General features: G+C 36.9%; 1 protein-coding gene across 1 annotated transcript in view; it reads left to right on the top strand.

The window, feature by feature from the left end:
- HOMER1 (homer scaffold protein 1) overlaps positions 1-25,079 on the top strand; it is a 140,056-nt gene that overhangs the window by 99,198 nt on the left and 15,779 nt on the right. Inside the window, exons 6-8 of the mRNA XM_039247463.1 lie at positions 12,225-12,381; positions 16,948-17,058; positions 17,689-17,769. Coding sequence (XP_039103394.1) covers positions 12,225-12,381; positions 16,948-17,058; positions 17,689-17,769 — 349 coding nt within the window. The remainder of the gene's footprint in view (positions 1-12,224; positions 12,382-16,947; positions 17,059-17,688; positions 17,770-25,079) is intronic.

A 25,079-nucleotide genomic window follows, 5' to 3' on the forward strand; every position in this document is an offset into this window, starting at 1 on the left:
GAGACTGTATATTTAAAAAAATTTTTTTAGTGTTTATTTTTTTTGAGAGAGAGAGAGAGAGAGATACAGAGTGCAAACGGGGAGGGGCAGAGAGAGAGGGAGACACAGAATCCGAAGCAGACTCCAGGCTCTGAGCTATCAGCACAGAGTCCGACGTGGGGCTTGAACCCACAAACCATGAGATCATGACCTGAACTGAAGTCAGATGCTTAGCCGACTGAGCCACCCAGGAGCTCCCTGAGCCTATGTTTATAACCACTTTATCACACTGGCTCTTATTTAATGTACACATTTAACAAAATTCTTCTTTTCTCTTTAAAGACTGATAAAGGCATGAGTTATATATTTTAAAGTAATTTGTTTCAGATTAATTATAAAACCTCCTCAGAAAAGTCCATCTTATTTTCTTTACCAGAGCTAAGTAAAATTCTGTATTTTACCTAATTTCAGATGCCTTTGATGATAAGACACATCATTATTTTATATACTACCAAGAAAAAACATTGTAAATTGAACTGACTATAACAGCTCTTTCAGACGTCTATTTAGACACAGATATCAATATATCTATAACAGTTTTATACTTAGGTAATTAATATGTAGAATAAATGGTTTAAGAGGTTCCTATGCTTTCATCATATTCAGAGTCCAACTCTCCTGATTCACTTTTTGACTGTATGTCCACATTTTTCAACCCCTTTTGGGCTATCAGTAATATTGGAGAGATAGTGTGTCTTTAAAAACTATGTCACTCTAGTCTCTGAGAGTTTCTACTAATCCACTGTTTATTAAAATTTTTAATACATAATCCATTTCAATTCTAAACATGTTTTCTGGCATGAGATTTCCATTTCAGTACAGGGATTCTTTTTAGGAGTTCATTTATTTTTTAAATGTTTATTTATTTATCTTGAGAGAGAGAGAGCAGAGGAGGCACAGAGAGTTCTGATGCTTGAACGCATGAACTGTGAGATCATAACCTGAGCCCATATCAAGAGTCAGATGCTTGCTTACCTGACTGAGCCACCAAGACTGTTTTTACAATTTTATCACCAAACATGTCTTCATCTCTTTACCAGTAGCCATCAGTTTCTGTTTTGTATGTTATCCAGATGTGGTAGGGTATGTGCAAAGCTGATGGATTGTTGGGCACGTGGGAGGCTCAGTTGAGCATCTGACTTCAGCTCAGGCTATGATCTTGTTTGTGGTTCATGGGTTTGAGCCCCGCATTGGGCTCCTTGATGTCAGCAGGACCTGCTTTGGATCCTCTGCCCTCTGTCTCTCTGCCCCTTACCTGCTTATGCTTTCTTTCTCAAAAATAAATAAAATATTAAAAAAATTTTTAAAAAGATGATGGATTGTAAATTAGGAAGGAATCTGAGCTGGAAAGTAAGATTTGAGGGATTATCAAGGCATTACATTGACAGCAAGGGTCAGAAGAGGCGCCATGTAGAAGCAGGTGCCACTAGACGGATAAGGAACAGAACAATGGGAACATCTGATAAGAGCACCCAAGGACAAGGAAATGAATTATAGTAAGCTTTGAGAGACACCTTCTTAAGCATTCAGGCACTTTGAGGTTTGCAGCTGTATCTGGTAGAATAATCCTTTAATGTAATAAATTATTTGCTTGGCAGAATCTGAAGTCCTTACTCATGGAAGTATTTTTCATAATAAATAATGCTTATAAAGAATGCAAAGTTACTCTCTTTCCTTTAGAGGGATACTTCCTTTCTGTAAGAGGATAGCTTAAATTTATTAAGAAACACAATTTAGACCCTAAACTGTTGAAGAAAGCATTAGTTCTTTTTTTGAAACTTTAAAAATTTTTTACTATTTTTGAGAGACAGAGAGAGAAACAGAGTATGACCTGGGTAGGGGCAGAAAGAGAGGGAGGCACAGAATCTGAGGCAGGTTCCAGGCTCCAAGCTGTCAGCACAGTGCTGATGTGGGGCTAGAACCCACAAACTGTGAGATCATGATTTGAACTGAAGTCAGATGCTTAACAGACTGAGCCACCCAGGCAGCCCAGAAAGCATTAGTTTTTAAGTGGAACTTGGTTGTGGCAATAGGTCAGGATGAGAGCACCTTGTTCAAGAAAGTGGCACACATGTGTGTTGAAGTCCAGGTTGTTTTTGCACCCACAGGTATGCAAGAGTAAGGAGATAAAGCGACAGGCCATCCATAGGGCAGTATTGGGGATACCTGAGTCACCCTGTTACTTTCATAGTGAGGGAATGACCTCAGTAGCATTACTGAGAATTGTATCCAGAAGTAATTCTATTGCAGCCTATTTTTAAATCCCATTCCGAAAGGTTTTCTGGGGGGGGTGCCTGGGTGGCTCAGTCGGTTAAGCATCCCACCCTTGATTTTAGCTCAGGTCATGATCTCATGGTTTGTGAGACTGAGTCCCATCAGGCTTAGGGCTGACAGCATGGGGCCCACTTGGGATTCTCTCTCTGTCTCTCTCTTACTCTGCCCCTCCCCAGCTCTCTCTTTCTCTCCAAATAAATAGATAAACATTAAAAAAAAAAAAAAAGCTTATCTGGATACTATTTATATTTCTATGTAATGAGCATGCTTAAGAAGTATATGCATAGCGCTACCATTCTAGAGACTGTTGGTGGACCTGGGCCCTGGAGGCAGGGGGAGAGGCATCTTTCTTAAATTCTACAACTGACCATTCACATACAAGATTTACTTCAAAGGTTAAATAAGTGCATAGCTCATGCATTAGACTCTTACTCTGTTAGATTAGTCTAACTACTAATTAGATAGGACTTTTTCTTCTAGGTCTCACATAACTAATTTAATGAAGTTTACCACTTTCTTGTAGAATTTTACTTTAGTTCAAGGAAACTTGTAAAATTACAGTTTAAAGAGCCTTTTAAATGGTGTCTTGGGCGTGTTTTGAACTCTCTCATCTGACTTGTAGATCTGAAGCCAACAGGAAACCAGCTGGTCCCTTTTGAAGGGAAATCTTACCAGTCACAGGAATAAAGAATTATTTTGCCCTTATTCCAGCAAACAGACATGAGATCATAGTGGTATTTCAATATCTCTTCTGACTCACTGGTGTCTCCAGCTAAACAATTTAGTGGTTTCTTTGTGAACAGTTTACTTAATGTGGAACTATCAAAACTGTACCTGTAAAAAAGGACCAAATTAGCAGCCAAAGCTAGAACCCTAACATTTTCTTAAAGTAAGTATTCCTGAAATGTAAGATGCTAGCTTAATATTTTGGTATCAGCATTAATCCCAAGGTATTCATTACTGCTAAATCCGTCTAATGGGGAACGAATGGGCTATCTTAAAGCTGTAAGAAAATAACACTTTTTTAAAAATTTGAAAAGTATGTATTTAAAGTTATACATGAGGGCTGAGCACTTCTGAGGCAACTGAGATAGCCCATGTGTAGGACTTCCTTTGGGAGACTTCTTGGAATTTATTGCACGTTGAAATTGTGCAGGGTATTCTAATATACGAGATGGTGAAGGGAATATACAAAAAAGCTATAAAGAGAAAACAGGGCAGATGGGCAAAAATGAAAAACATTATATTTCCTAAATTGTGTTTCACACTGTGCTTTAGGAAGCTAGATTATTGAAGGAGTGGCTTGTAAAGTAGAGGAAGCCAGAATGTTCTGAAAGATTCAGATTTACCAACAAAGTTAAGATTTTGGTTGATATTGCAAAATAGCCTTAAAAACGCACATTTACTTTGGAACCAAGTATAAGACCATGCAGAAATGACATGGAACTGCTCTCCCCTCTAGTAGTCACTTAAAGGTTATTAAGTCTCACATTGTTATGGTTTATTGTACTCTCATGCAATATGCTTCAGTGTATTTGGTATGACCAGTTCCTCCAACATTTACCTTTCTGTTTAAGCACAGTCAGCAGAATTTTGGAGCTCTGCTAAGAAGAAAAAGGTTAATGAGAGTCCACTGGACGGCTCATCTGTGGCCAGATCTCACCACTCAATATACTAGAGGCTCAAGACATGTTTAGGGAAATGAAGTAGACAAGTTTTGTAGCATATTGAAACTTGGTACCTTCACCTTTTTCTATCCTGTTCCAGAGGCATTGTTTTAATATCTTACTGCCCAACACCAGTGTTTATTATGCCTCGTCTATGTCCTATTCCTTCCCTAGCTGTACCCCTGCCTCTATAATCCTGCTTCTCCTGTCTACTTCTTATCACCACCTACAGATGCCTACTCACCTCCTTCCTTTGTATTTTTGGTTCCTTTATTATGTGTTTCCTGCCCACCCAGTCTCTTCCCATGCCAACAAATACAGACATGATTGGAGCAGCTTAGAGACCATTCTACCAGTTTCAGACCTTCCCAGCTCTTACTGTTGGTAATCCTACAGTCACAGAAAGTGTATTTAAGAGTGATTAGAAAGCTTCTTTTTTCTTTTGGTAATGTGATAATTTTTACATGGAGGTGTAATTTATGTACACTTTAGTACCTATGTACACATATAGTACATAATTATATACTACAGTAAAATTCACCCTTTCTACTGTACAGCTTTAGTCACTTCTGACACATTCGTATAGTTGTGTAGATACCAACACAAAGTAGAGTTCTGTAGCCCCCAGAATCCTCTTCTCCTCTTTGGTATAGTCAACTTCTGTCCCTACCCCCCAGCCACTGGCAACCAAGGGTCACTTTTCTATCCCTATAGTTTTGTCTTTTCCCTAATGTCATATAAGTGGAAATCATATGATACGTAGCCTTTTTTTCCCCTTTTAAAATAGTTATGGTAGAATATATATATAGCATAAAGTATATCATCATAACTATTTTTATGTGTACAGTTCAGTAGTGTAAAGTATATTTGCATTGTTGCAGAATCAATCTATAGATTTTTCATCTTGCAAAACTAAAGCTCTGTTCCAATTAAACAGCAACTGTCCATTCCTTTCTTCCCTCCAGCACCTGGCAACCACCCTTCTACTTTCTGTCTCTGAATTTGACTACTCTAGGTAACTTTTTAAGTGGAAGTGTATAATATTTGTCTTTTTGTGACTGGCTTAGTTCACTTAGCATAATATCCTCAAGGTTCATCCATGTTGTAGCATGTGTCACAATTTTTTTTCTGTTTTAAGGCTTAATAGTACTCCATTGCATGTACATCACATTTTATTTATCCATCTGCCACTGGACACTTGGGTTGCTTCTCTCTTTTGACTATTGTGAATAATGCTACTGTGAGCATTGTTTTGCAAATGTCTTTTAAATATATGCTGAGAAGTAGAATTACTAGATCACATGGTAATTTCATTCTTAATTTTTTGAGGAACTGCCAAACTGTTTTTCAGAGCAGATGCACCATTTTATATTCCTACCAACAGTGTACAAGGGTTCCAATTTCTCTGAATCCTCACCAACACTTGTCCTTTGTTTTTTTGATAGTAGGCATCCTAATGGATATGAAATGATATCTCATCATGTGTTTGATGTGCATTTCTCTAATGACTGGTGATGTTGAGCATCTTTTCAAGCTCTTATTGGCCACTTGGATATCTTTGGAGAGACATCTGTTCAAGTCCTTTGCCCATTTTCTAATGAGATTATTTGGTTTTTGTTGTTAACTTGTATGAGTTCTTTATATATTCTGCATATTGACTCTATGATTTGGAAATACTTTTTACGATTATGTAGGTTGTCTTCTCATTCTGCTAATTTTATCTTGATGCACAGAAGGTACTTTTAGTTTTTTGTTTCTTTAATGGTTTTTTAAAATTTTTTATTTATTTTTGAGAGAGACAGCGTGAGCAGGGGAGGAGCAGAGAGAGAGAGAGAGAGAGAGAGACAGACAGACAGACATAGAATCCAAAGCAGGTTCCAGGCTCTGAGCCCTCAGCACAGAGCCTGATGTAGGGCTCGAACCCATGAATCGTGAGATCATGACCTGAGTTGAAGTCAAACGCCCAACCGACTGAGCCACATAGGCACCCCTCTTTAATGTTTATTTTTGAGAGAGAGAGAAGAGAGCGAGAGCGAGAGAGAGGGACAGGGGATCTGAAGCTAGCTCTGTGCTGTCAGCACAGAGCCCAATGTGGGGTTTGAATTCATGAATCGTGAGATCATGATCTGAGCCTAAAATTGAGCCCTCAACCAACTGAGCCACCCAGGTGTTCCTGATGCACAAAAGTTTTAAATTTTGCCATGGTCCTAATTTATCTTTTGTTAATTGCCTGTGTTTTTTTATATTATATCCAAGAAATCATTGTCTTTGTCCTGGAGCTTTACCCGTATGTTTTCTTTTTAAGAGATTTATAGTTTAACTCTTACATTTAGGTCTCACATCCATTTTTAGTTACTTTTCATATATGGCATAAGACAGAGACCCAGCTTCTTTATTTTGCATGTTGCTATTCAGTTTTCCCAGCATCATTTGTTTTAAAGACCATCGTTTACCATTGAATGATCATGGCAATCATATGTGAACCTCAACTGACCATATTTGCAAAGGTTTATATCTGGCCTTCATGTTCTATTCCATTGGTTTATATGTCTGTCTTTATGTCAGCACCACAGTTTTGATTATTGTAGTTTTGTGTAAGTTTTAACATCAGGACATGTGAGCTCCAACTGTGTTCTTTTTTTTTTTTTTTTTTTAAAGATTGTTTTGCAATTTGGAGTCCTCTGAGATGCCATATGAATTTTAAGATGGATTTTTCCATCTTAATGGTAATTTTCTCAGATTACACTGTTGGGATTTTGATGGGGACTACATTGAATCTATAGATCACTTGGAGTAGTATTGACATCTTCACAGTTTTAGGTCTTCCAGTCCATGTACATGGAACGTCTTTCTGTTCATTTGTGTCTTCTGTACTTTCTTTCAGTGACATTTTATAGTTTTCAGTATGCAAATTTTTTACCCCTTTGTTTAAGTTCATTACTAAGAATTTTATGAGAGTTTTATTCTGTTGGATACTATTATAAATGGAGTTGTTTTATTAATTTCCTTCTCTGATTATTTGTTGTGTATTAAAATTACATCTGGTTTTGTGTATTGATAAAACTTTGCTGAGTTCATTTGTTAACAGCCTGTTTGTGAAATCTTTAGGGCTTCCCACATATAAATTATGTCACTTGCAAACAGATAATTTTACTTATTTCTTTCCAATTTAGACACACTTCATTCATTTTGGTGCCTCCCTGTGCTAGCTTAGACTTCGAGTACTATGTTGAATTTAGAGTGGTGAAAGTGAGCATCCTTGTCTGGTTTCTGATCTCAAAGGAAAAGGTTTCAGTCTTTCCCTTTTGACTCTGACATTAGCTGTGTGATTTTCCTATATGGCCTTTATTATATTCAGGTGGTTTCCTTCTAGTCCTCATTTATTGAATGTTTTTATCATAAAAGGGTATTGAATTTTGTCAAATGGTTTTCTATATCATTTGAAATGATCATGTGTTTTTTCTAAACTGTTTATTCTATTAATGTGGTATATTACGTTGATTGACTTTTGTATGTTGAACTTTCCTTGCATCTCAGAATCTCATCATTTTTTTTAAAAATTGTGTCTTTCAAAGAGAAATTTGTAATTGTTATGAAATCCCTTTTATCAATTTTTAATGGTTAATGGCTTTTGATGCTCTATCCAAGAAGTTTCTGGCTAACCCATATTGACAAGGATTTTCTCCTGTGGTTTCTTCTTGAAGTTTTATATTTTATAACAGTTTTATTCATTTTTATATTAGGATAGGAGATATGACTCAAGATTTTCTTCTCACTCTCGCTCTCACTCTGTGTGTATGTGTGTGTGGTTATCTCGTTGTTTAGGCAGTATTTGTTTAAAAGACTATTCATTCTCCTTTGAATTACCTTGGGATTTTTTAATAATCATTTTCATTTAATTTTTCCATTTTTCAATTTTTTTAATGTTTATTTTTGAGAGAGGGAGACAAAGTTTGGGCAGGGGCAGAGAGAGAGGGAGAGGGAGAGGGAGACACAGAATCTGAAGCAGGCTTCAGGCTCCAAGCTGTTAGCAAAGAGCCTGATGTGGGGCTTGAACTCATGAACTGTGAGATCATGACCAAAGCCAAAGTCAGGTACTTAACTGACTGAGCCCCTATAATAATCTTCATTTTAATCACTTCCAGATACTTTCATTTCTTTGTGAGGATCCAAGTTCTTGTCTGTTATAATGTAAGAACTTCCTTTATATTTCCTGTAGTATGTTGTTGTCTGGTAATGAATTCCCTCCGCTTTTGTTATTTCACCTTCATTTAGAGAAGTATCATCCCTGTGTCTAGAATTCTGGGTTGAGAATTGTTTTCTTTTGATATTCTCCCACTGGTTTCTTATGGACTGCTTAGTTTGTGAGGAGAAACTACTATAATTGTTACTTTTGTTCCTTTATACACAGTGTTTTTTAGTTTTTTTTGGGTTTGTAGTTAATTCTCAGCCTTTGCCTCTTCAGATATTTCTTCTGCTTTCTTCTCTTTTCCCTTTCTGGGATGCTAGTTACACATTTGTTAGACAGTATTATATTGTTCGTTCATCCCCCCCCCCCCCCCCCCCCCCCCCCCCCCCCCCCCCGCACACACTCAATGTCTTAGATACTCTGGTGAGACTGCTTCCTCTTCAGATGCCAGTTCCAAGTCCAGGTTGTTGCCTATGCTTTTGATTGACTAGCTGTAAATTAGGGGTTCCTACAACTCCCTCCCTAGTTAGTTAATTTGCTAGAGTGGTTCACAGAACTCCAGAAACTGGCTTTACTTACCAGATTACCAGTTTATTACAAAGGATATGAAAGGATGTGAATGAACAGCCAGTTGAAATAATACATAGAGCAAGATTATGATAACAGGAGCTATTTCCCCTGTGGAATTTGGGGCCTAGCACTTGAATGCTTTTGGGGTCACCAGCATGGCAACTCTTCTGGGGTTTTTTGGAGGCTTCGTTACACAGACATGATTGATAAATTCTTTGGCCTTTGATGACTGATTAAACTTTCAGCCCCTCTCTCTCCCTGGAGGTCAGAGGGTAGGAGTGAAAGTTTTAACCCACTAACCAGGGTTAGTTCTTGCCACCATCCCTCACATCTTTAGGGGGTTTCTAAAAGTCACCTCATTAACATAAACTCAGTTGTGGTTGAAAGGGGCTTCTGAATAACAGGACATCCATTTCACCTTTATGCCTCTAAATTTAGTGATTTCTGGGGCTGAGGACTAAAGACCGAATATAACAAAAGATGCCCCCAGGTGTTTGATATTTGCATATATCTAGTGTTTAAATTAATTCAGTAAGATTTTAGTTGTCAGATTATCTGTTTAAGTAAAACTTATCTCTCTAGGGAAAAAATGTAGGTGGTTTGAAAAAAAAATCTGTAATTAAGTTAGAACAGGTGCCTGCTTTCCTCAGGAAACCTGAATTTGGAAAATCATTCCACAAAAGACAGAATAGAAGAGTTTTCTTTTCAAGGCTACAAGTGGGCTGTTAAATTAATAGCTTATTGTTTTATTTGCTTCATGTTTTGATGAAATTTTCTCACTAAACTTTAGAAAATTTTAAAAACATTTTATTTGAAGCTAATTTTAGACCTAAAGAAAAGTTAAAAAACTATGTAGAGAATCTCCATGTACCCCTCACCCAGCTTCTCTTAATTATAGCATCTTACATAACCATAATGATTATCAAATTAATATAGATACAGTACTATTGACTGAACTGCAAACCTCTTTTCACTATTGTCCTTTCCTCTTCTAAGAACCTATCCATGATCACATTTTGCATTTAATTATTTCTTCTTATTCTCCACCATTCTTTTTCTCAGTCTTACCTTTTCTTGACACTTCTGAAGAGTCCCAACCAGTTATCTTGTAGAATGTTCCTCAATTTGGGTTTATAATATTTCCTCATGATTAGAATAAGGTTATGCATTTTTGGCAAGAATACCACAGAAATTATCTTGTATCTTTCCCTGTGCATCATATCAGAGAGTTGATGATACTGATACATTTTATTATTGGTGAAGAGCTTTAGAAATTCTTGATGATAGGAGCTATGATTTCTTTTATATAATACATATTAAAATTATTATTAAGGGGGCACCTGGGTGGCTCAGTTCGTTAAGCATCCAACTTAGGCTCAGGTCATGATCACGTGGTTCGTGACTTCATACCCTGTGTTGGGTTTTGTGCTGACAGCTGAGAGCCTGGAGCCTGTTTCAGAATCTTTGTCTCCCTCTCTCTCTGCCCCTTCCCTGCTCGTGCTGTGTCTCATTCTCAAAAATAAATAATAAAACATTTAAAAAATTTTAAATTATTATTAAAAATAGTCCATCAAAGCATTTGCTCTGTAATGCAGATAACTTACCAAAAACCAAAATGCAGGTTAGGGAAAGCTGTTATCACTAGTTAGTTAATGGGATGGGGTCTGTAGAATTTCACTAAGATAAGTAAATTGTTCAATAAGAAGAAGAAACACCTTTTTCTTTCACATGAGGCAATTCTTTCTTCATTAGGCAGTTAACAAAGGAAATTATCAAGAGAGGAATCTTTCCAATTAATAGAATTGACTCTTGACTCTATAGTAGAAAAATTGTTTTGGTTGAGGCAATTAACTTTGGATAACCTATCAAGTAAAACAATAAATGAGAAAATAGGTGATTGCTTTTAGGTTTTTTTTGTTTTACATGTAACACTGGAATTCTGTCAGAAATTAAGTCATTAAGACCAATTTCTGGGTATAACCTATCATCATATCTGAAATAAATTTATTGCAACAAATTTTTTGTGTTTTGGGCATTTCAAAATTGTGAAAAGCATGAAATAAATCAACAATAATTTCAGAAGAAATACTACATTACATGTCCCAAACTTTACTGACATTGAAGCATCCTCATATGTTTCAGAAAGGAATGAAATTGTACTTCAGGCTTTGATGCACTTAAAAAAACAGAGTGCATTTGGTGTAGCCTCTATGGAAAACAGTATTAGAGGTTCCTCAAAAATTAAAAATAGAAATACATATGATCCGGTAATTTCATTTCTGGGTATTTACCCAAAGAAAATGAAAATTCTAATTCTAAATGATATATGCATCTTTATGTTGTTTATTGCATGTTTTCACCAATAGCCAAGATATAGGAATAACCCAAGGTCCATCAATAGATGAATGGATATGGATGAAGAAAATGTGGTATAATATATACACAAAATGGAATCTTAGCCATAAAAAAGAATGAAATCTTACCACTTGCCACAACATGTTTGGACCTAGAAAGTATTTTGCTGTTTAAAATAAGTCAGAGAAAGACAGAAATACCATAGGATTTCACTTATGTGTGGAATTTAAAAAACAAAACAAACTTGGGATGCCTGGGTGGCTCAGTCAGTTAAGCATCTGACTCTTCATTTCTGCTCAGGTCATGATCTCATGTTTCGTGAGTTCGAGCCCCATATTGGGATGTGCACTTACATTGCAGAGCCTGCTTGAGATTCATTCTCCCCCCTCTCTCTACCCCTACCCCACACGTGCTCTCTCACTCCCTCAAATAAACTTAATAAAAAAATTAAAAAACAGAACAAACAGAAATAGACTCATAAATACAGAGAACAAACTGGTGGCTGCCAGCTAAAAGGGAAGTGAGGGTAGGTAGGCAATTAGGGGGATTAAGAGATGCAAACTTGTAGTTATAAAGTAAATAACAAGGATGAAAAGTACAGAGTAGGAAATACAGTAAATGATATTATAGGTTTGTATAGTAATACACAGAGACACTTACCATTTTGAGCATTTTGTGGTGTGTATAATCATCAAATCACTATGTTATACACCAGAAACTAGTATTGTAGGTCAAAACTATATTTTTATGAAATAAAATTTTTTAACGATATCTACTTCAAATGTATAGTAGATTGTTAGGTTTTGCTGATAGATGTTTTTCAGGTTATAATGTTTATTCCTCAAAAGAGAATAGGTAGAAACCCCTCTGTAGATGTCTGTTACCTGCCCTACTAATGAAAGTGGGAACTAGTCCACATTAAGCTTACTACTTTGGCATTTTTTGTATTTCTTCATTTGTTAGGTTTTCTTCACTAGGAACATTTCATTGAAATATTTAGTTTTATACTTTTTGGATTATCTTTGAAACATTCATGAACTATAAAACTAGTAGTTTTATAGAACTGAATCCTGCTGTCCCTTCAGAGTAACAACATTCAACGGAATTGATAGAATTTTCTTTTCTTTTAGTTCAGCAATCAGCAAACATTGGGAGGCTGAACTGGCTACCCTCAAAGGAAATAATGCCAAATTGACTGCAGCCCTGTTGGAGTCTACTGCCAATGTGAAACAATGGAAACAGCAACTTGCTGCGTATCAAGAGGAAGCAGAACGTCTACACAAGCGAGTAAGTTCAGAGCTGCTGCCGTCCATAGGGATTTCTGGCCCAACAGACATCGCAGTTCAGCAGAAACGTACTCAGCTCAAGGACACCTTTTGGAGATCATCATTGGTTGTCAGAACATATAGATAGATGGTAGTATATGTGGGTTTACTTAGTTAAGAAAAATAGTTTTCTATTCTGCCATTACCTGTGAGACCCTTGGTAAGTTATCTCTTTGTTTCTGCTCAGTAATTTCATCTATAAAATAGAAATAACCATTTTTTTTTTTTTTTTTTTTTTTTATTTCTAGGAGAGAGAGAGAGAGACAGCGTGAGCAGGGGAGGGCCAGAGAGAGAGTGAGTCACAGACTGAAACAGGCTCCAGGCTCTGAGCTGGCAGTCAGCACAGAGCCCGACGCGGGGCTCGAACCCACGAACCGCGAGATCATGACCTAAGCGAAAGTCGGACGCTTAACCGACTAAGCCACCCAGGCGCCCCAGAAATAACCATTTTTAAAAAATGTTTTATTTATTTCTAGGGGAGAGAGAGAGAGAGAGAGAGACAGCCTGAGCAAGGGAGGGTCATAGAGAGAGGGAGTCACAGACTCTGAAACAGGCTCCAGGCTCTGAGCTGGCAGCCAGCACAGAGCCCAATGCAGGGCTCGATCCCACAAACCGCGAGGTCATGACCTAAGCGAAAGTCGGATGCTTAACCGACTAAGCCACCCAGGCGCCCCTAGAAATAACAATTTATACTTTGTAGAATTCCTGAAAATCAATGGAGAAGGTGAGTTGACATTTAGTTGCAGTGAGTTCATGATAGATGCTTTTATTATTTTATTTTTACTTTTTAAAAAAGGAACCAGGGGAGCCTGAGTGGCTCAGTCAATTAAGCATCTGACTTCAGCTCAGGTCATGATCTCAGTTTTGAGTTTGAGCCCCACACTGGGCTCTGTGCTGACAGCTCAGAGCCTGAAGCCTGCTCCAAATTCTGTCTCTCCCTCTCTGTCTACTCCTCCCCAAATCATACTCTGTCTCTCTCTCTCTCAAAATTAAATAAAAACATTGAAAAAAGGTTTTTTTTTTTTAAAGGATCAACTTAAAATATACAGGTAGGAAATTCTTTATAAAAGTTGGGGAGAGTGGTGCCTGGGTGACTCACTTGGTTAAGAGGCCAACTTCAGCTTAAGGCATGATCTCAAGGTTCATTTTTTCAAGCCCCTCATCCAGCTCTTTACTGACAGCACAGAGCCCACTTCAGATTCTCTGTTCCCCTCAACAACTCATGCTCTCTTCTCTCTCTCTCTCTCTCTGTCTCTCTCTCAAAAATAAACATAAAAAAAATTTAAGAAAAAATAGTTATACAGGTTTCCTCCACTATCCAAAAGTAAAGCATTCCTGTGAAACCTTTCCTAAGCTGAAGCGGCATAAAGAAAAGAATATCCCCTGCTTGAAAGTTCACATTATGTCACTTCATTTTTACAAAAGACCTACACTAATACCTGCTTTTGCTACTTGACAGAAATTTGAAGATGATTTTCACTTTTACCAAAAAATACTAATACATGTCTTTCACAGAAGTGAAATGGCATAAATACAAGCTCTCAGAAAGTGGGGGAGCACCTGTATTTGAAATTTCATAAAAGAAAAGAAAATCAGAAACCCCAGTATAAGTAATATCAGAAGCCCACACAATTACTTGTGAAGAATTTTTTTTTTTTTTTGTTCTCAAAGCATTTACATTTACCCAACAGGAAGTAGATGCCACTAATTTCCTTTTTTAGAAATAATGCCAGCGGCACCTGGGTGGCTCAGTCGGTTAAGCGTCCGACTTCGGCTCAGGTCATGATCTTACGGTTTGTGAGTTCGAGCCCCATGTCAGGCTCTGTGCTGACAGCTCTGAGCCTGGAGCCTGCTTCGGATTCTGTGTCTCCCTTTCTCTCTCTGCCCCTCCCCAGCTCATCCCCTGCCTTTCTCTCCTTTAAAAATAAACATTAAAAAAAAGAAAGAATGCCAAACAAGTGAACTTCAAAGACAGTAGGAAATTGTCTTACTACCAGAGCACAGTTTAAGGGATGTAATAGGACCAGGATGACAAGGGAAGTAATATAGAAATGGAATAGACACAGGGAAAGGAAGAAAACAGAATAAATGCCATCCTATTGCGTGTATAAAGGTTAACTTAGGAGTAGGAAGAAGAAAGTTGTTTAATGAGTATAGAATTTCCATTTAGCAAGATGAAAAAAGTTCTGGAGATCTTTTCCACAAGAGTCTGAATATACTTAATACTACTGAATTGTACACTTAAAAATGGTAAAGATGATCAATTTAGTTATGTGTTCTTTACCACAGTTACGAAAAATGAACTCACAACTGTTAACTCATGAGCCAATAACTATTCATTGAAAAACTATCATATCTCCTTATTGAATGATCCTTGCCCGTAAGGAATTTTTGGTTAAAATATAGTTTCAATTGAATTTTACAGAGTTAAGAAAATCTTTCTATTTATTCACGTATTTATAATTTTCAGTGCTCTTTATTCCTTTTTATAGATCTGAATTTCCATCAGGTGTCATTTCCAGTTAGCCTGAATAAACTTACTTTGCACCTTGGGCCAGTGGGGTATAAGGACAGATTTTTGACATTACTGGTTGCATTTTCCTATTTTTTCACTTGTGTAGTCATTTTCAGTTGTGTGTTAGACATTGAACATTAGATGCTATATAGGCTATAGGTTCTCTGATCTTACTCTGGTGTTTTTATTTGAGCAAGTAATTAAATGACTTACAGATTTCCTAGAATTTGTGGAAGTGTGGACTTATGCTTCATTGTTAGAGTTGTTTTATTTTAATTTTGCCCTTAACCCTATGGTTAATACCCTAGTCCTGAGAAATCTTTATTTCTAAGGCATAACCCTTCTGGTACTTCACTGGAAAGCTTGAGGTGATGACCAGTGTCCTCTAATTTGGTGGAACTCAAACTTCAAACTGTTTCCTTTGGGGTGAGCACTACCACCTTAGCCCTTTCAGCCTTCTAGCTCCCCACACCCCACCATACTGGACTCTTTGAATTCTTACCTGTGCATGTTTAGTTCAAGGGTTGGCCAAAGACTTGAAGAAAGTCTGTATGCTTTTGGGGGGGGGGCGTTTATTGGGGGAGTGAGAGTGGTTTATTCCTTCTTAAAGTTTTATTTACTTATTTTTAGAGAGAGTGCACACAAGCCAGGGAGGGGCAGAGAGGGGGAGAGAGAGAATCCCAAGTAGGCTACTGGCTGTCAGCACAGAGCCTGACATGGAGCTTGATCTCATGAACCATGAGGCCATGACCTGAGCTAAAATCAAGAGTAGGATGCTTAACTGACTAAACCACTCTGGCACCCTGAGAGTGGTTTATTCTTAGAACAAGGAGACTTGCCTGCTTTTAGTTGGAAAAGTGATATATCACATAGTGTGAATGTCTTGGATGATGAGGATGGTTAAGTAGTTTAGGGCTGGTATATGCAAGAGCTAAGGGTTTAGATTTGATGTTGTAAAAAAAAAAAAAATGAGCCTTTGAAAGGCTTTGAATGAGGGAATTACAGATGATGGATGAATGTTAGTTTGTCAGAGAGATAAAAATAGATTATAGTTAAGTCTTCTGGCAAGCCTTTGCTGTTCTTTATGCCTGGATGGTAAGGGTCTGCACAAGGCTGTTAGTACATGACTAGAAAGGACGAAAGTGTTAGGAAAGGTAAAGTGATATTTGTGGAGGGTGATTAGGTGTTTGGAAAATGTGAAGAAGAATTTGGTATGTTTCCTTAACAGTCTAAAATTCACTGCATTGTAGTCACCCAAAATGTCTGAGCTCCTGATGTGTGTAAAGAGCTATTATTGGGAGCGTATGTATGTTTTTACGTTGACTTCTGTCCCATTTGATGGTTGAATCCAACATTGTTGTTGGGTAGTATAACTTTTAGGAACTCTGCCTTTCTCTGTTCTCTCAGAAAATACCAAGTGCTCATTAAAAGTTACGTAGCTTTTCAGGCCCTCAGTACATTCTTATTGACTAAAGAATGTTATCTTTTGCCACAGAGACACTATTGATATGAAGTCATTCTAGTAATCGAATGATTCAAGTTGTATTTTTAAGCATATCTTTTCTTCCAGATTCTCTTAACATTTTGGAAATGTATTTGAAAATTTTCTCACTTCTGCAAGGCCAGTTTTCAGAAGCCATGTCTAATTTGAAAGCTACAGATGGAAGGCAGATGGCTATATCTGATTTTGAATATGTTTTCATAGGACATTTTTAAAGAAGACTTGCATTAGAGGGGTTCTCTACTATCATTAGTCACTTAATTTAAATTTTACTGACTTTTTCTAGGACCACGCCATATAAATAATTATTTCCCTAATCTTCTTCCTTTGTCTTAGATTCATGTCTTTAAAGAATGTATTCATTCTACCATAAGTGTCTTAATATTTCTCAAAATTGATTTTCATATGTTGCTTTAGAATTTGTGATTTACCTATCAGGAGCTATTATATATTCAGCAAGAAATCCTTTGAAGTAGTCATATAACTTACCCTGTGTTCTCATTTCGTTCTAGGTGACTGAGCTTGAATGTGTTAGCAGCCAAGCAAATGCAGTGCATACCCATAAGACAGAATTAAATCAGACAATCCAAGAACTAGAAGAGACACTGAAAGTGAAGGAAGAGGTATGTGCTACTTTTTATTCATCTGTGATGTGGCTAACATATGTGTACAAAATATTTGAGCGTATGTCAGATTTACAGGTATTTTATGGAATAATGTAAGGTCGTGGGATGCTGTTTGGGGGCATGAAATGTTTTTCTGATTAATATTTAGCTTGTTCATATTTTCTCCTTTCTTGTTTCTGCTGTTATGAACGATGGCAAGGCAATCAGACTGAGACACTGCTTCTTGCCTTCTGTATGAGAGTAGCATTTATAAAATCAACAGAAAACCAGGAGAGATTAAGTGAATTTTACAAGCTGTTGCTTTCTCTGGTTTCCAGTCAGAAGATTTAATGTCCCAGGAAAGAATTATATCCACAACTTCAAAATATATTCTGATGGTGGTTTCTAAGCAGTGCTGTATCAAAGCCACCAAATACACTTGTTGCTTAAGATTATCACGGACTAGACGACACACTCATAAAGACAAATCACCCCTCTCAAATTTAGTCAGTAGAAAGGAATGGGTTTTTTTTTTAATTATTTTTTTTTCTAGGGACTGGGACGATAATTTCAGGGAAAAATAAGACCTTCTCTTTCCTTGATTTAGTGTAAATATGGTTGCTAAAGACATTGCTGTACTTTTTCTAGGAAATAGAAAGATTGAAACAAGAAATTGATAACGCCAGAGAACTACAAGAACAGAGAGACTCTTTGACTCAGAAACTCCAGGTGAGCTGTAATGACATTTTGATGCATTTCGGCACAGCAGGGCATCACTCATTCTTTTACACAGTAATGACTTTTTCTCTGAAACTTCATTTCGTAACTTCTCAGTCATTTTTCTTTTCCAGGACTTCTGGTTCAGGTGTAATCTTGGATTTGTCATAAATTACCTGATAACTTTATCTAGGTAGCATGTGATCATCATAGATGGTCATTTATAAATTGTCTTTAGTAAGTTATTTTAGAAATTTCTACTTTGCAACATAAAAAATAACCCGGATTTAAGGAGAATTTCTCAAATGGATTTCCTTTACTTGAGGAGTTCTCATTTTTTTAACACTGAACTAATTAGTATGAATTACAGAAGTAGTTGTGCCCTAATGGAATCAAGTTAGTGCTGTTTTTCTTCTTTTATTCTCATTAATTTTACTCAGGTTTTTCACATAAGTAATATGTTTCTGGGCTCTAATTTACATGCGTATATTCTGTGTAAGTGGTTAGGGAAGGATTTTAGAATTTATTATCAGAGTGCCCTGGCATCTCAGGTACTTTTATGTCCCAGTGGTTAGCTGTGTCTATAAAGAGAGATTAAGGCACTTTAGAGTTGGGAGTAGAAATAAATGTATGTACAGAGTGAGGAATTTGGAATAAGGGGTGATGAGTGGGACCTAAAAGCCCAGGATTAGAAGGAGTACCATAATTATAATGAGAATGCCCTGCACTGAGTGCTCACTTGTGCCAGACACTGTGTTAAGCACTTATATTGTGCATTTATTCCATATAACAGTCATATGAGGAAACTGAGGCTTGTATAGGTTAACTTGTCCAATCTCTCTTTAAATAGGCCAGATTTGGGGCGCCTGGGTGGCTTAGTTGGTTAAGCATCTGACTTTCACTTAGGCCATGATCTCGCGGTTCGTGGGTTCGAGCCCTGCATCGGGCTCTGTGCTGACTGCCAGCTCAGAGCCTGGAGTCTGTTTCAGAGTCTGTGACTCCCTCTCTCTCTGACCCTCCCCTGCTCACGCTGTCTCTCTCTCTCTCTCCTAGAAATAAAAAACAAAACAAAACAAAAAAAAACATTAAAAATAAATAAATAAATAGGCCAAATTCTGTGACAGTGGTAACAGGTTCTTTATAGGGCATGAACTATTTCCCTCTGCCTCTCCTGTCATTTGACTTTTCAGCAGTCTGAGGAAAATGAGGTGGTTTGTTTTGGTTAGCCCTATTAAATGTTGTTCCTCCATTTTAATGATCTGTGTCAATTAGTGGTTCTCAACTGTGCCGCAGGGGACATTTAGCAATGTGTGGACACAGTTTTCATTTTCACAACTGGGATGCTACTATTGACATCTAGTAGATGGAAGTCAAGGATGCTGCTAAACATCCAATTATCTGGCCCAAAATGTCAATAGTGTCAGGGTTGAGAAAGCCTGGTATAGAACTAAAAGATGAAGTGTGTAATCAGGGCTAGAGGAAGTGGAGGAAATCAGTGTAGCTTTGCCATTTGTTCGTTTGTTTCGGGCTGTCATTGTCTGAGTACTTGCTATGATTCGGGCATTTGCTAAGCACTTGTATACCTTCGCTCTAATTCTCAACTAATTCTCACACTGACAAGTTGGTATCCCCATTTTCAAAGAGAAGGCAGCAGTTCGGAGGTGTTAACAAGTTGAGAAAACACTGAGCTAGAAAGTAGTAAGGCCTAAATTCATTTTGATTCCAAAGCCTCTCTTCCTTCTGTATTAGCACCACGCTGTTCCAGGCAGCCAAGCAGCTTAGACCTCCCTGACAATTCTTTAAAAACGTTTTTCCAGTTACATACACATTTACATTGTCCCAGATAAACCAAGGGGTGATTTTCCGTATCAGACTTCTAAATGTATTTCATCACTGACTGAGCAGTAATTGCATTTTAAAGCTGGCTCCTGGAATAGTGAGTATCAGTTCTTACCTATTCTTTTACCGAGTATCAAAAATGCTTATCAAAACAACATACATGGAACAGGACAGGGAAGCTTTCAGACCTTCAGATGGGCTGGCTCCTACTTGTTTTAGGTCTTGGATCACATGCTAATTTCTCCAATTTCTCAATTTAAGCACTGCTCTGCAAGGTCCTCCCTGCAGAGGACCCCAGGTACTCTTTGTAATATTTACCATGTTTTATTTTCCTGGTAGCATTATCTGAAATGATTTTGTTTATTTTTAAACTTTATTTTGAAATGATTTCAGATTTTCAGAAAACTTGCAAGAATAATACAAAAAAATTTTTTATATATCTTTCACTCACCTTTCTCAAATGTTAACATTTTTTTTGCCATATTTGTTTTACCAGTCTAGAACTCTGTGTATGCGTGTTTTTCCTGAAATCTTTGAGAGTAAGTTGAAGGTAACAGTATGTCTTTACCTCTAAATATTTCAGTGTGTATTTTCTAAGAATAAGGACATTCTCTTACATAACCATTAAAGCCAAGAAATTACCTATCTACAGACCTTATTCAAATTCCCATAATTGTCTTAATAATCTCCTTTATAACAAAATTTAAAAATTCTTTTCCTGGTCCAGGATTTATTCCATTTATTCCAGGATCACATCTTGTGTTTAGTTGTCACGTGTATTTATTTTAATGTTTGAATTGTCCCAGATTTAACCACTGGAAATCCTTTCCAAGCAGCTTCTATTTCCTTTTGATGTGACACTGTTATTCTTTAAAGAATTTCTTCATGTTTTAGCACAACACATAATCCAGGGTCATCTTCTATTTTTTCACCTTTAGCCTTGGAATTAGGTATTTCTTCAAGGAGAAATTTCTTTTAGCAAAGATTGATATTTAGAAGACAAAATCTGAGTACTAGATAAGCTTCTTGCTATTGAGTTGACAGTATTTCTTTGCCATCTTAATGAACAGAGCTAGAAGTACGCACATGCCACATTATGTCCATTTCACTAGCCATATATACATATATATGAATGTATGTATCTTAAACTGAATTCTTACTCAAACCTCCCATTGTAGTCTAATACTGTGAAGTTCATTTTAGCTTTCCCCATATCCGTATCTATATTTCCTTTACCCAACACCAAGAAACCTGGGGGGTACCTGGGTGGCTCAGTCAGTTAAGCACTTGACTCTTGATTTTGGCTTCGGTCATGATCTCACAGTTCTTGAGTTCAAGCCCTGTGTCAGGCTCCACGTGGACAATTTGGAGCCTGCTTGGGATTTTCTCTCTCTCCCTTTCTTTCTGCCCCTCTCGTCTTCACACTGTCTCTGTCCCTCTAAATAAACAAACAAACAAACAAACTTAGTTAAAAATATACTAAGATTTTATTACCCACACTATATTCACTTCATTTTTTAATCTTAGCACGGAAAATAGTTTTTAAATTAATAATTCAAACCACTGCCAAAAAAATATAAACAAAACCTTTCCAACTAGAGATCAGTATAATTCTTTTTGTCCTTGTATTCAGAAGTTCATTGGGTGAGTTCTTCCACTCCTCTGCAACTGGCTAGGTTGTTCATTTGAAACACATTTATGTTCATTTCTATCATATATCATATCATATTCCATTTTAAATGTATTTTTCCCATTCATTTTTTTGTTATTTTTTAAAATTTTTTAAAATTTTTATACTTTATTTTTGAGACAGATAGAGACAGAGCATGAGCAGGGGAAGGGCAGAGAGAGAGGGAGACACAGAATCTAAAGCAGGCTCCAGGCTCTGAGCTGTCAGCACAGAGACTGACAGGGGGCTCGAACCCACAAACTGTGAGATCATGACCTGAGCCGAAGCTGGACACTCAACCGACTGAGCCACTCAGGCGCCCCCCATTCTTCTTCATTTTATAGCATGCATTTACTGAGTATATGAAACATTAGTATGTTTCCAAAAATCAGAACTATTCAGAAAGATGTCTTTAGAAAAGTGTCATCCCCTCTAGTCCGGACTACCCTAGTTTCTGCCCTGTTCTTCCCACCCCATTTCCATCTGCCTCCCATGGGTAACCGATCACATTGGTTTCTGGTTTATCCTTTCTGTTTCTTTTTATGCAAATAAACAGATAGATCTATTTGTTTACCCTCTCCTGCCCTTTTTAAAATGATAACATCTACTAGATTATTCTTCTGGACTTTGCTTCTTTAACTTAGAACATTTTCTGGAGATCACTCAGTCAGTTCATAGAGATCTTGTTCATGTTTGTTACAGCTGTATAGTACTTCATTTCTGGGTGTTGATAGTTTATTTAGCCACTCCTTTATATGGGTATTTAGCCTGTTTTCAGTGTTCTGCCATAATACTACAATAGGTAATATTATGCATAGGTATTTTGTTATTGTTGGAGGTGTATCTTCAGGGTAGATTCTTTTTTTGGTTTGTTTTATTTTATTTTATTTTTTTAGTAACCTGTACACTCATCATGGGGTTTGAGCTCATCATGACCCCAAGATCAAGAATCTCATGATTGGGGTGCCTGAGTGGCTCAGTCGGTTAAGTGTCCGACTTCAGCTCAGGTCATGATCCCGTGGTTTGTGATTTCAAGTCCAACGTCAGGCTCTGTGCTGACCGCTCAGAGCCTAGAAGCTGCTTTGGATCCCGTGTCTCCTTCTCTCTCTGCTCCTCCCCTGCTTACACTCTGTCTTTCTCTCTCTTTCTCTCAGAAATAAGTAAACATTAAAAAAAAGATACCTTCACTTAAAGAAAAGTCACATGGTCTTCCAGCCAAGCCACCCACAGGATAGATTCTTAGAAGCAAGATTTCTAAGTGAAAAGATAAACACAAAAGTAGTTTTGTTAAATATTGTCCATTTTCCTTCCATAATGGATTGTGCCACTGCTCACTTATACCACCAGCATGAGTGTATGTGTCTCCATAGCCTCACCAACAAAAGTTGTAATACTTCTTAATTGTGTGATAGGTAAGAAATGCTATCTCTCGTGTGTCTCCTATTATTATGAGTGACATGAACTCCTTTCATAAGCTTAAAGGTCTTTTCAGGATCTTTTTGTACATGTATGGATTGGGTATTCATGTCTTTTGCCTTTTCTTGATAGGATTTTTGGTCCTTTTCAAAGGGTTCTTTATATTCAGGAGTTCTTTATATATCTGATTACATGTTACAAATATTTTGTCCCAGTCTGTTGTTTTTTGACCTTGCCCACGATGGTGTTGCTTTATGTAATAGTCAGAGTTACTCTTTTCTTGCTTGTGGCTTGTGAATCATATAGTTAGATAGCTCTTTTCTAAACTCAGATGATACAGGAATTCATCCATATTTCCCTCTAGTACTTACTTGGTTTTATTTTTTACCTTTGGATCTTTGAGTATTTGGGGTTTATATTTTTGTGTGTATGGTATGAGATGGGGATCCAATTCCATCTTTTTCTAAATGCCTATCCAGTTATTTCATTACCATTTATTTAAAACATCATTCTTTTTTCCAGAGATTAGAGATACTCGATTTCTATATGTATTTTGATCTATTTCTGGATTTCCTGTTCCAGCCCACTGGTCACTCTATTCATGTGTCAGTACCACAGTGCATTAATTGTGGAAGCCTTAATGTCTGGGTGGGCCGTTAATCCTCACAGTGTTTTCTTCTTCATTGTTCTTCTAAATATTCTTACATATTTATTTTATCATATGAACTTCAGTATTAACTTCAATAACAATTTTTGTGTCAACTAAAAAATGTAGCTCTATAGAAGAATTTTATTGGGATTGCTTAAAATTTATGGTTTTCATGTGTTTTTGCATATTTCTTGTTTATCCATATTTTATCTTTTTTTCTGTTTCAAACGGAACTTTCTCTGTCATTGTATTTGATTATTGTGTGTATATGTTGAATTCTGAATACTTATTTTATATCCTGCTACCTCACTAAATTATTTTATTATTTGAGCTAGTTTTGTCATTTATTGCCTTGATTAGGTAAGATTTTTTAAGGTATGGTAATACATAATCTGCAAACAGAGGTAATTTTACTTTATTTCTTCAATTTTTATGTATCTGTTGATTTTTCTTGTCGAATTACACCTGTTAAAGACACCAGTAGAGTTGCCTGGGTGGCTCTGTCGGTTAATTGTCTGACTTCATTTCAGGTCTTGATCTCACAGTTGGTGGGTTTGAGCCCTGCGTTGGGCTCTGTGCTGACAGCTAGCTCAGAGCCTGGAGCCTGTCTTTGGATTCTTGTCTCCCTCTCTCTCTGACCCTCCCCTGCTCATGCTATCTCTATCTCGCTCTCAAAAATAAATAAAACATTTAAAAAAAAAAAAAAAGGACACCAGTACAGGGTCACCTGTGTGACTCAGTCGATTGAGTGTCTGACTCTTGATATGGGCTGGGGTCATGATCTCAGGGTCATGGGATTGAGCCCCACATCAGTGCTGTCAGCACAGAACCTGGTTAGGATTCTCTTTCTGTGTCCCTTCCCCACTCACATGCTTGTTCACATGCTTTCTCTCTCTCTCAAAATAAATAAATAAACATTAAAAATAAAACACACTAGTATAATGTTAAACAGTAATGGAGATTATGGGCTTTTCTTGTCCCTTATCTTAGTGAAAATTTCTCTAGTATTTTTCCATTAATTAAAATGCTGGCTTTAACACTAAAATATATTTTATCATGTTATGAGAGTGTCTTTCATTCCTGGTTTTCTTGAGTGTTTTTATCAAGAATTTTGTTAATGGCTTTTTTTATAGTATCTTTGGAGATAATCATAATTTCCTCACTATATCTATTGATATGTTTTGTTTTATTAATAGATTTTCTAATACCGAACCACCTTTGCATTACTGGAATAAGTACCATTTAACTATGGTAAATTATTTTCTTAATGTGGTGTTAGGTTTTCATCTTTTATTATTTATAATTTTTACATGATATTCATTTGTAATATTGGTCTGTAATTTTCTTCTTTGGTGGGGGAGCTGTATTTATAAGATTTAGGTATCAAGCATTCTACTTTATACAAAATTCTACTTCAGGAGAGCCTGGGTGGCTCAGTTGGTTGAGCATCTGATTCTTGATTTTGGCTCAGATCACAATCCCAGGGTCAGACGCTTAACTGACTGAGCCACCCCAGGTGCCACTTAAAAAACATTTTTTTTTAAAGTTCAATTATACTTCATACACTTTCTTCATTTTCTGTGCTGTGGAGTCATGGATGTCATATTGGAACAGTCATATCTTTGAGCATTTAATAAAACTCCGCTTTAACACCATCGGAGCCTGGTGCGGTTTTGTGTAGTTCCTGGACTGTTCTGTCTTCTGTAGCTGTTAGACTGTTTAAGTTTTGCATCTATCTTTCACATATTC

The sequence above is a fragment of the Hyaena hyaena genome, unplaced genomic scaffold (genome assembly GCF_003009895.1).
Source record: "Hyaena hyaena isolate Hyena2069 unplaced genomic scaffold, ASM300989v1 scaffold_299, whole genome shotgun sequence".
Taxonomy (NCBI): domain Eukaryota; kingdom Metazoa; phylum Chordata; class Mammalia; order Carnivora; family Hyaenidae; genus Hyaena; species Hyaena hyaena.